This window comes from Archocentrus centrarchus, chromosome 14, assembly GCF_007364275.1.
Source record: "Archocentrus centrarchus isolate MPI-CPG fArcCen1 chromosome 14, fArcCen1, whole genome shotgun sequence".
Classification (NCBI taxonomy): domain Eukaryota; kingdom Metazoa; phylum Chordata; class Actinopteri; order Cichliformes; family Cichlidae; genus Archocentrus; species Archocentrus centrarchus.
In genome coordinates, this window is record NC_044359.1 from 26,355,876 (window position 1) to 26,368,835 (window position 12,960).

General features: G+C 43.2%; 1 protein-coding gene across 1 annotated transcript; it reads right to left on the reverse strand.

Annotated features, from left to right (window-relative positions):
• Positions 1 to 4,193: 4,193 nt before the first annotated feature.
• LOC115792663 (protein ABHD15) lies at positions 4,194 to 11,922 on the reverse strand. Its single transcript, XM_030747289.1, has 3 exons — positions 11,009 to 11,922; positions 5,094 to 5,323; positions 4,194 to 4,975 (listed from the first exon to the last, which is right to left on the reverse strand). Exons 1-3 carry the CDS (start codon positions 11,738 to 11,740, stop codon positions 4,282 to 4,284), a joined length of 1,656 nt encoding a protein of 551 aa, XP_030603149.1. The 5' UTR covers positions 11,741 to 11,922; the 3' UTR covers positions 4,194 to 4,281.
• Positions 11,923 to 12,960: the final 1,038 nt, after the last annotated feature.

The window sequence follows — 12,960 nt, forward strand, 5'->3', positions numbered from 1 at the left end:
CTTTAGACCTTGGTCACTCTGAACTGGATCAGTTGCACTGATTGCACAAGTGACTGACCAGATTAAAGAGTCTACTGTGATTCCCCCCTCGGTATCCTGTGGGGGTGGGGGGACTGCCATTGCTGAAAGAAGGTGGGAGGCAGGGTTATGTCTGTACAGTCTGTTTTATCAGTATTCATTTTATCTCCTGTCATTTGGTGGATCTTGCTGTTTTATTCTCCCTGGTCCAGAGATCTGTATTAAACTGTATTAAATGTATAGATTGAACAGAAAGCTGAATGTTGCATAGCAGAAGAGAAGATATTCCTTACAGTTGACAAAGTAAAATGTACAAATGAAACTCAATGGCAAAAGTTTAGGGGATAAATGTAATATTTTGTTTGTAATTACTATTTTTTGTTGGAAGAGGGCTACTGGATAAAGAATCATCTGTAATAAAATAATTTTAATATTTCTTTGTTCTATTGTGTCTTGGATGAGCTGAAAAGATTTTCTGTAGTGTGATATGTCGCATTGGGGTCAGGACTCTCTGCAGGCCAGTCAAGTTCTTCCACACCAAACTCATTCATCCATGTCTTTATGGAATGGTGTGCAGTCATGCTGAAACAGGAAGGGGCCATAAACAAACTGTTCCCACAAAGTTGGGAGCATGAAATTGTCCAAAATATCTTGGTATGCTTAAGCATCAAGAGTTCCTTTCACTGGAACTAAGGGATTGAGCCCAAGTCCTGAAAAACACCCCCACACACACCATAACCCCCCCCCCCCCCCCCCCCCCCCCCCCCCACCAAACTTTACACTTGGCACAATGCAGTTGGACAAGTACCGTTCTCCTGGCAAAGAAGTGTGATTCATCACTCCAGAGAACATGTCTCCCCTGCTCTAGAGTCCAATGACAACGTGCTTTACACCGCTGCATCTAACACTTTGCATTGTGCTCAAGTGATCTAAGGCTTGGCTGCAGCGTCCTCACAGGGTACAACTGAAAACTGTGGCTCCCTGGTATAACTCACTATTGCGCAGCTTAAGACATAACCTGTAAGCTGGAGAGAAATTGGTATCTAATAAAAAAATATTCATTTAACCTGAAAAAATGAAAAAAGTTGTTGGTCTTTTTAAAAAAAAAAAAAAAAATGCCCCCTGTAAAACTAGGACATCTTACGATTAATCAGTCATTGACAGGGGTGGCAAAAGTACAGACATTCTGTACTTAAGTAGAGATACAGATACTTGAGTTAAAAAAGTTGGAAGTACTGATTCAACTTCTTTACTCAAGTAAAAGTTAAAAAGTACAGGTTCTGAAATGTGCTCAAATTCAGAAAGAAAAAGTAGCTCTTTGAAGGGCGTTTCTACCAGCTAGTTTTGTGTAAAGCTACCTGAACCTGCTATATTAATATAATAAAAACTGAGTATACAAACATTATTCCAACCTAAATTCTAATGAATGTACTCAGTTTGAATCTATTACCTACATTGTAGCGGGTGACTGCCTCCACACATAAACATAAATATTAGTACAGTCAGGGGTTACAATGGGATTCAGCAGGTCTGGAGATCAGTTGTAGTGGCTCAGCATTTCATAAAAAAAATAAAAATAACCACATCACGTACAGATCAATATCTGAATTTTTAAAAATGAGGACATTACATGTAGGCTTTAAACCTATAGTTTATCAAATGTCTCTGAGCAGTCCTTTAAATCTTTAAATCTAACCTCTCTGCTTCCATTTTTCTCCATCTCTGAGTGAACTTCTCTCTCATTCTGGGAAACAGCAGCTGGACCTTTAGCTAGCAGATACACTGTGTGACAAACTGCACACAAACACTTTGTATGTTTCCTGATATTTGTTGAGCTGATAGAAACGTTGCATTTGTAATTACCTACCACAACATGTTACTCCATTTATGCTCGCTCCTCTTCCATAGCGCTCAAGTACCACGTCCACAACTTAGGGGCATCTGCACTCAGTCCAGCCCACTGTAACCCCTGAGTACAGCGCTATGAAGTATGCATAAATTATATGGTTTTGCCTTTTTCATCATTTCCCGTATGCAACAAGCCCCGGGGATGGAGGCTACATCCATAGGATTGTCTCTGATGTGTTATTGTACCTCCATTTAGGCTCAGATCAGTTTGAAGGTGCAGTGATTGGAAATAAAATCTTCTCTCAGATGTTAAACCTAAAGTAACAAGCCTGTTTTGAAACTATAAAGCATAGAAGGTACAGATGAGAGTAAAAGTAAAAAGTACTCAAAGTACAGATACCTGAAAAATGTACTTAAGTACAGTAAAATATTCGTTACTTCCCACCTCTGGTGATTGAGGAAAATAAGAACCCCAGGTTTGTTTTCAGCACTATCGCCTAGCTGACAGATTCAGAGCTCTGTTGAGCTGAGTATTCCTTTCACTTTAACTAGTGGTGACTTCATGAATTTCTTCACAAATAAAATTTTAACCATTAAAGAACAAAATTACTCATAATCATCTCACAAACACATCTTTATGTTTAGTTACTTTTAATACTACTGATATTTAGACTCTCTCCCATTGATTTTTGAGTTAACTTCAATAGTTATTTCCTCCAAACCATCAACATGTTTATTAGATCCCATTCCTGGTAGACTGCTCAAAGAAGCCCTTCCATTAATTGATGCTTCAATCTTATATATATGATCAATCTGTCTTTAGTAATGGGCTACATACCACAGCCTTTTAAGGTGGCAGTAATTAAACTGTTACTTAAACCACTTGACCCAGCTGTCTTAGCTAATTATAGGCCAATATCCATCCTTCCTTTTCTCTCCAAAATTCTTGAAATAGTTGTAAAACAGCTCACTGATCATCTGCAGAGGAACGGTTTATTTGAAGAGTTTCAGTCAGGTTTCAGAATTCATCACAGTACAGAAACAGCATTAGTGAAGGTTACAAATGATCTCCTTACAGCCTCTGACAGTGGACTCATCTCTCTTCTTGTCCTGTTGGACCTCAGTGCAGCTTTTGATACTGTTGACCATAACATTTTATTACAGAGATTAGAGCATGCCATAGGTATTAAAGGTAGTACATTGCAGTGGTTTGAATCATATCAGTTCATGTAAATGGGGATTCTTCACACACTAAGGTTGATTGTGGAGTTCCACAGGGTTCTGTGCCAAGACCAGTTCTATTTTGATAATGCATGCACATATTAAACAAATAAGTAGAATTGCTTTGTTGCATTTGCATAAATGTGATCTGTACATGATGTCTTTTCAGGCTCTTTAAATAACGATCTAGAGCAGGTCTGTTTAGGAAGTAACAGCCTCTTTATTTGGCATCTATAACAAAAGATAACACGGTAGAGTGGTTATCTCTTCTGGACAACAGCAAGAGTTCTGTGTGAAAAGACATTACATCAAAATTAGCTAGCTATACTCCCAGTGGCGGCTCCAGAAATATTTTTCTGTAGGTGCTAAGGGGGGGCTAAGCATTTTACCGAGGGTGCTATGAAGGACCATCAATATAAGTTCTCAACACACACAGACATCCTATTTTCTTGGGGGTGCTACGGGGTGCTATGACTTTTCCAGGGGGAGCTATCGCACCCCCGAGCGCCCCCCTTGCGCCGCCACTGTATACTCCATAGACTCATTACTAGTAGAAAACAAATATTTAACTCAACAAAAGCATAACAGAAATAATCCACAACAGATAATATTTAACAAAATCTAGCCAGTTCAACTTCTATTTGCATTACAGTTCAGTAATTAGTTTTGCCCACAACACAGATATGTTACCAATCTGTGAATCGTCTGTTACTGTGAGGATTACCCACAATCCTTTGCCACTATTAGTCAGTGCAGTGACATTTGAGACAGTAGGTGGTGGACTTAAGTGTGACAAAAATACAACCCCACCCAAAAAACCAAACCAAACCAAGAAATCAGGAAAAGGGCAAATACTTTTTCACAGCACTGTAAGAGGAAACAAACTGAAGATTAATGTGTTTAAATCACATGACAGTTTTTCCAGTAACTGCGGTATTGTTTAAACCAGTCTGTAACTGATCTTTTCTGGATCCTGTGTAGAGTGGAGTTTACTTGGTTTAACAAGTAACAGAATGAATGATGATTGAAAACAACTTTTTACCTTTTTTTGTTTTCTGTAACAATTCAAAAATATATTTAAGAAAAAGTAAAATTTGTTCATGTGTTTTACAGAGAAAAAGCAGAAAATTCCACCAAATTGTCCAGAGTTGACAAATCTCTCTGCAGACCTAATTCAGGACCATCTTATTTCCTTCAGCGTGTGTAGGACCTCTTCCAGGTGAAGTTCCCTTCTTGTGCATCCATGTAGTTTTGTTCGGGTGCCTGTGGTCTTGGCCTTCTCATCTCTGTGGCTCTCTTCCTACGAGGAGGAACCATGGTCCAGCCCCTCAGCCCAGTCTGACTGTTTTCTTCTAGACCACTGCGGCTCACCCAATTCCTCTCCTCCCCTCTCAGGAATTCAGCTACAACCCTAAAGTACTCCAGAACTGTGATATGACTCCAGATTCCTCCCCCTTCCTCCTCATTTACTGTCCTCTCTTCCTCCAGAGCAAATCCACAATGCCCTCCCCTATCTGTCAACACCAGAAAGAAATAAGGATTACTCATGAAAAGGGAAGGGGGCAAAGTGGAGGCAGGAGGGAGGAGAGGGTCGTCACTGCTGCAAATACAGAGCACAGGGATGGCCACCTCATCTGCATCTCTCAGTGGTTCGTTCCTCTCCCAGTAGCTCTCCCAGTCCTTGGCTGGGTAAACCCTCTCATCCAGCGTCCACGCTACTGAAGGTGCCAAGCCCCACTGGGGGTGAGATCCTGAGCGCAGTCCAAAATTTAAAGGACTTACTTGAGGCTGAGCTGAGGAGCAGAAAACAGCTTCCTCAAAGTCCCTGAGGGAGGAAGAGCTGAGGGCTCGATCCACATCCAGGACTCCTCTGAAGGAACTTGCATATCTTATAACAAACCCACATGAAAAATATATTATATCCATATCATATATATCATATAAGTTTTGTCTGTGCTACAACTGTCATTATTATAACTTTTTTATCCTGATTTAATTGAGCTCACCTCCTAAGCTGCTGTTTCCGGTGAAACAGTGCCCCCCAGCGGTAAATAGGAGGCATAGTCGTTTCAAACCACAGCTGTCCAAGAAGAACAGGTGAGATTGCTGCAGCTGCTGTTAGGCACGTGCTTGATCCACACTCCCCCAAATATGACAGAAGGATCCCTGAGCCTGACCCCTCACTCACTGCAACCATCATAGAGGAAGGGTGGCGGCTGTGGACATAAGCCACCGCCTGAACACGGAAGACATAAAGTGATAGTATCAGTTTTACAGCAACACGCTGATCAAAATGTTCAACCTATTAATGGTTTGTGTTGGACTTTGACAGGGCTGCCCTTTGTACCGATTCTGTTCATAATTTGCTGCCCCAAGTGTGAAGCCATGCTGCTGTAATAGATGCAGTATTGGGCCTTCCCCTGGTGCTGGTGTTGTGCCAAAAAGTGATCGTCTGCCCTAAAGTGATGCCGATGTTTCTGTGTGCTTTTATGTGTAATTTATTTGCTTATACTGGTAAATTGAGTGCAGTCAACATGATTTATGAAGGGCTTATATATAAAATGAAGATATAAATTTTTTTGCAAGAATCTTTTGAAGTCTGTGTTCTTTTTGGCCAATTCAAGTATCTCTGTGATGTTATATTTGTTGTGAATTCTGCAGCCCTCTGAGCCAGATTTCTGTTTAAAAAGACATTTTTAATTTCAATGATAGTTTTTACCTTGATAAAAAAATGAATATATCAAAGTCACTTTGCCAAAAACTGAGTGCAGCTTCTACCTTGTGATAGAAATGCTGCTTCTCGCTCAAAATGACCTGAGAGATATGTCTGACACATGTTACACAGATTATAGGTCAACAAGTCATTTAGAGCAATTTAAATACAGGCGATCATTTTTTGGCAAATCTATCTATCTATCTATCTATCTATCTATCTATCTATCTATCTATCTATCTATCTATCTATCTATCTATCTATCTATCTATCTATCTATCTATCTATCTATCTATCTATCTCCCTCTCTCTCTCTCTCTCTCTCTCTATAGAGGCCTGGCTACCTGAAATCTTATCCTCTCTCCCATCAAGGCCCCCTCTAGGCCCGGGCCGGGGGCGTGCTGTCCTCCCGGCCCCCCCAGAAGCTCCACCCCTGGATTAACACTATGGTATAGGTTGAGTGGCAGGTGGGCTGATTAGGTTCAGGGGGATCTTGTGGGGGTTTGGGGCAGTGCCGTCAGCCCCCTGCATCTCTCCTCTCCCCAGTGTTGGTGGGGTCCAGTCCTCTGTGGCTCCCTGGGGGTGGATGTTGGCCTGATGGGCATGTCTGTATCCCTCCAGGGGAGGTGGAGGGGGGCAGATAAAGCCCTCCCCCCTGCACTGTACGTGCCTGTGTGGTGCAGGATTGTCGTCTGTCCTGTAGGCCCAGTGCTCTGCCCCTGTGCCTGGCTCTCTGGGACTGGGTGGGTGCTCTTTGCTCTGTTGGGGGTGGCGGGGGGGGGGGGGTGGGTGTGGGTGTGTGTGTATGTGTTGATAAGATAAGATAAGATAAGATAAGATAAGATAAGATAAGATAAGATAGTGTTTATTTGTCACATGCACAGTTATACACAGTACAATGCACAGTGAAATGTATTTTGTACCTGCAACCATATATACACACACATATAAATAAGAAGAATAAAAATAAAAAAAAGTAATTCACACTATACACTATACTCTATATACTATACACTATACACACTTTTTAAATTATAATATTTACACTGTGCAATAATGGTCCAGTTAGGGCTCAGAGTTGAGCAGACGGATGGCTTGTGGGTAAAAACTCTTCTTCAACCTTTCAGTCTTAGCCCTCAGGCAGCGGTAACGCCGGCCTGATGGGAGCAGGGAGAAGAGAGAGTGTCCGGGGTGGCTGGGCTGTTTTAGGATCTTCATGGCCCTCAGCCTGCACTGCTTGGTGTAAATGTCCTGCAGGTTGGGGAGGGTGGTTCTGATGGTCCGTTCAGCTGAACGAACCACCCTTTTTAGGGCCATGAAGTCCTGCTTGGTGCAGTTTCCCATCCAGGTGGTGATGCTCCCACGCATGATGCTCTCAATGGTGCAGGTGTAAAAGTTCCTGAGCACCTTGGGTGGGAGCTTGAAGTCTCTCAGCCGCCTGAGGAGGTAGAGACGCTGTCTGGCCTTCTTCACAGTGATGTTTATGTGATGAGTCCAGGACAGGTCCTGTGAGATGGTCACTCCCAGGTATTTGAAGGTGTCCACTCTTTCCACCTCAGCACCACTGATGACAAGTGGATGGTAGTCCCTCTGCTGCTTCCTGCTGAAGTCCACGATCAGTTCCTTTGTTTTGCTGACGTTGAGCAGGAGGTGGTTCTCCTGGCACCAGTTCTCCAGGCGGGAGACCTCTCTCCTGTAGGCTGTCTCCTCATTGTGAGAGATTAGTCCCACAACAGCAGTGTCGTCAGCAAACTTGATGATGACGTTGGACTCTGACGTGGCCTCGCAGTCATGGGTGTAAAGTGAGTACAGCAGAGGGCTGAGCACACAGCCTTGGGGGGATCCAGTGTTGAGGGTGAGGGAGGATGAGGTGAGGTGACCCACTCGTACCGCCTGTGGTCTGCTGGTCAGGAAGCTGTGAACCCACCTGCACAGGGATGGGCCCAGGCCCAGGTCCAGCAGCTTAGAGACCAGCCTGGAGGGAACTATGGTGTTGAATGCTGAGCTGTAATCTACAAACAGCACTCTCACATAGTTCCCCTTACCAGTGTCTATGTGTGAAAGGGTCTTGTGGAGGAGGAAGGATATGGCGTCATCTGTGGATCTGTCTGAATCTGTGGATCTGGGTGGGTGTCGTCCTGTGCCACTGGGGCTGTGCCTGGGTGCCCAGGTTGTGCTGGCTGGTGTCCTTCCTTGGCTTTGGACCTGTTCACTCAACGTATTATTTGACTGAAACAAGCATCTTGCCACACGTCAAGTGGGAGTCACAGACAGATGTAACGGAGAGGATCTGCCCATTTTTCAAAATAAAACATCTTTCAGACTCAGATAATAAGTAAAACTAAAATAATGTAGGTTATTTATTCTTTTAGTGTGGCCCATACCAAATGACTCCTGGACCGGTACCGTCCCAGGGCTGGGGGGTTGGGGACCTCTCTGTTAGAGGATAAGCAGGAGAGCCACAGAAGTCCAAAGTTTGATATGTTTTACTGGTCGAAAACATTTAATAATGGTCAAAAATGCAATTATGTAGGTTGACTGGCAACAGAACTGGTTCTTTAACGTTCTGACATGAAAGAATCCTCACAGATAATGTAATGAACAAATTATCCACTTAAGTTAAAAAAACAGCTATTAAAATATGCCAATTCAGTTTGAAACTCTAATCTAATAAATCAAAATAAATATCAATAAAAATAATAAGAAGCAAAAGAAATAAATAAAAGTGATACCTCTCACATTCAATAGATAAGCTGTGTGCCTCTTTACAGTCCTGCATTTAGCCAAACAGGTACACAATAGGTTAAAAACATTAGCCTAAGCAGAAGAGCCAAAAAAGATTTTTCTGCCTCTCATCTGAAATTCATTGCAAACTGACTTCTTGTCCAATAAGTATACTTTATCCTATGTATGAAAGTAAACTGACAAACAAGCCATATTCATGGTAACATTCCCGACAGACCATTTTACCTCATTCAAAGAGTTTCTGACTCCTGCCACCAGTGGCGGTTTCTGATATGGGCGACATGGGCAGCCGCCCAGGGCGGCATTTCATCTAGGGCGGCATGATCGCCCCCCTCCCCCCAATGCATTGCGATCACCGCAGCAGCACCGACCGCACTACTCCACTTGTATTGCCTGCTGTGTATTGCATGTACCGTATTTTCCGGAGTATAAGTCGCACTTTTTTTCATAGTTTGGCTGGGGGTGCGACCTATACTCCGGAGCGACGTATATGTGACATTTATAACACATGAACCAAAATACTCCAGCCACTTGACATCTCCGTGAACTGCAGCTTTAAGGCAGTCTTGCGTAACCTGTGGGCGCAGTGGATGGTGGATGGAGAGCACAGCTTAACGGCAACTGGGAGAATGCGCCACCCAACTTTCCTGGAAGTCATTGGATGGATCAAGAAAACATGGGCTTCAGTGACAAACCATCCTGTTGGGATTCAGAAAGGCTGGAATAATTGGAACTGCAGCTGACGACGAGTCTGACTAACGCGACACAGAAGAGGAAGCGGCGCTTCATCTACGGAGTGTACGGAATTGTTTAGAAGTGACACCGAGGATGAAGAATTCAATGGATTGATGGTTTGGTTAACTTGTTAGTATGTTCTTTATGCTATGGTTATCTGAATAACTTAATGTTACGTTAACATACTGTAGCGATTCTCTTAGTTAGAGAGCGTGTTGATGTTGTGGGATTTCGGACTGTTCGGGAGGTTCGTGAAGGCAGCATGGAGAGAGAGAAAAAGACCGAGAGCTTGCCTGTGTGTGTGTTGCTGTTCCGCTGTTGTAGTTGTGGTTGGCGTGGCTGTGGCCTACAGCAGCCGTTTTTCTGTTAATAAAGACGACCTTTGTTGTGAATATCGCCGACTTTGGAAGTGTGTTTACAACGTTACAATACCGAACACGTGTTCGTTGTGCGTCATGTAGCTGAATGTGCTACGTTAGCATAACGTAGGTGTAACCGTGTTCGTCCTGTTATTTAATCCATTATTATTTTAAATTGCCGTTCAAGATGGAATTTCTGCTCTGGGTCTCGGATTCTATCAACCCCCCCCCCAAAAAAAGTGCGACTTATAGTCCAGTGCGACCTATATATGTTTTTTTCTTCTTTATTATGCATTTTTTGGCTGGTGCGACCTATACTCCGGAGCGACGTATAGTCCGAAAAATACGGTAGCTTGAAAGCTACATGCAATACACAGCAGGCAGAGGGCGCTCATTACCCCACAAGTGGAGTAGTGCGGTAGGCGCTGCTGCGGCGATCGCAATGGGGGGTTGAGGGGGGGTGCCGGCGGGGCTGCTTGCCCAGGGCGCCAAACAGGCTAGGACCGCCACTGCCTGCCACTGTCTCCGGCTGTCTCCGGCTACCAAACACTCGGAGCCGTTCAGAGGGCGGTGGGGAAGTGCAGTGGCATGACGCTATGTTGCGCCTTCAAAATAAAAGCACGTGAGATAAAATTTTTTTCTCCTCCGGGGTGTAATTTGTGGGTGGGACAAATGTGACTGTCTCCAATATTGGGGGGGACACGTCCCCCAGTTCTACCACTATAGCTCCAGCCCAGAGAAATTCTTATACTGAGAAGGATAAGCGCAAGAGAATGGATGGATGGATTTTTATTAGTGCAACAATACAATGTTTTAATAGATAGGAAAGAGTATATTTGATACCAAGATCTACAGAATTTTTCAACTCCAGGATGTGTTTTTACAGAACCCCGCAAGGGACATGGGAGAAAAAGAAAAGGGGAAAAAAAGAAGAGATGTACTTTTGCGAGATCTCACACACACCCACACTCAGCTTGAGCTTTTATTTTATCAATATATATGAAACAGATGAATACGCATGTGTCCTCCATCACTGTGGTTGTTTTTGAGCTAAGTGGCTGAGAGGAGAAGAGGGTGGGGTGGCCATTGGGTGAAGCAGTGATGGCACTAGAGTGAGAAAAAGAGTATGCTTTGTGCACTTTGGAAAATGTTGATAATTGTGAATCATCCCTTACTCAAAAATGTTTAAATGTTAATCATGGTTTGGTAGTGGGGATTTTTGTTGTTCAGCAGTTCAGTAACAAAAAAGTGCTTTAATTTTCACATCAAAGAAAATAATACATTACTGAAATGTTTCTGTTCATTGTGACTTCAACTAACTGTTTTTTAAGTCCACACCTGTCTTTACAGTAAAAAATTCTTTCTTTACCTGCTCAAGATCAGCTGGGTCTCCAAACTCAGTTAGTCGTGCTGTGGTCAGTGGGCACCCATCTGTGCCCCGAGGGTGAACGACAACCACATAAAAACCCTGAAGCAGAGCCTGATGGCACAGCAACTTCAAGTGGGGGGTCATCCCTCCCCAGGACTGAGGGATGAGGAGGAGGACAGGAGGTGTCGATGTAAAGCAGCCCAGTGCCCTCACACCGAACTGGTGCTCCTTCCTCATGTCCCATTTCCGTCTTGCAACCGCCTCACACATTGTTGTCCTTATAGCCCAGTCCAGAGCTATGATTCCCCCATCTTTCAGTAACAGGTGATCTCTAGTGAACTGCAACTTGTCTGCATGTTGGCCCCACAGCAGGCTGGACAATGTCTGGAGGTGGGGGTCTCCCCTTGGCCAGGCGGCTAGTCTTGGCTTGGCCAGAGAGCCGCAGTGCTGCAGCAGATATTTGGCCAGCGCAGTAGGTTTGCAGATGAACCTAAGATCATCTGAGATCTGACCTGAACCTGAAAAAATATCTGCTGATTTGGCCTCTTCAGCCCATGTATTGGTATTCTTGTTTAGTGGCAGCTCCAGGATCAGGCAAATAATAACCCAGAGTCTCCAGCTTAGAGCCTTGACCACCAGCCCCGTCCAGCAACGCACTCTGGGCCAGTGGTAAGCTAGAGGGAGCAGAAAAAGTAGCAAACAGAAGAAACAGTCCCCTACAAATGCTGCCATTTGTAAATATTAAACAGTGTGTTTTAATCCAGTGTTTTCTTGAAATAGTTTGCCATTGACTTCAGAATCATGTAACTCCCGTTTATCCTGTTGTTCCAGGAAGCCATATGAAAGTCCAGCCTGACATGTAATCTGGTGTTCTGCATCATCGTCTCCTTTTTCCAGTTTGTGAAATTCAGTAAAAAGAGGTTTTCTACCATTGCCTAAGACAGAGAAAGCCGGGGTTAGTTATTCTGCACTTGCTGCCCCTGCTTTTCCTTCTTTGGCCTCACTCCATAAATCATTTACTACCAGCTCAAATAGAAATCAAGCAAGTAGAGACCACATAACTCTGTCCCGTTAAATATTAAGTGTCTTGGACTTCATTCCATGGCTCTGATCAACATGTGAATATCGACTGAAAGGCATCTCTCTAAAATTTTTATCTGACACTTTTATTTTTCACTCAAACTCTGTAGTTTTAATCTAATGTTTGTGTCTCACTCTCATTTTAATTTTTAGAGAGAACAGGGACAGGGCTGCTAAAGGAAGATTCAAATTTATATTGTTGGGTTTTTACCTTGTGATATAATTTGGGACTATATAAATGAAATTGAATTGAATTCTCCAAAGATGAATGCTAGACGTTGTGGGTACAAAAGGCAGGTAACAAAAGAATAATATTTATACATATACACTTACATGACACTGTTTATGCATGGAGAGAAAGTGATAACTAAAAATTTAACAGGCAGCATCGACAGACTTCTAAATACGTTTTTCTGCCTGATATGTTGCTGAATGTTAAGTTTCCAAAGAAAAAGGTATAAGAACCATCTTTGGTTGAAAACCAGATGGAGCATACTGACAAGATGCTCAAGTTTTTTGTTTTCAAAGCCTGTCTTGTCTGGCACTTTTGCAATCAGAATTATCTGCTGTTGTTTGGTTTCTGAAGTTGAGTTCTATAGATATTCTATAGGCTCCTCGTAGTGTTTTTATTTTATTTATTCATTCATTTCTGTTATTGGTCACATAAGGTCATGTGTGTTATGGTAATGCCAGATTTGACAGGCAGGAAAAAAAGCATGAAAGAGAAGTGGACTCGAGACCCATGATGACAACACCCCAAAGCACCGTCCTGTCCAAGGTCAGCACCCACCACCCCCTCCGCAGAGAGTAGCCTGCACAAAGTCCCAACACCTGACACCCACTCACTCAACAGTAGACACAAACTTGCTACA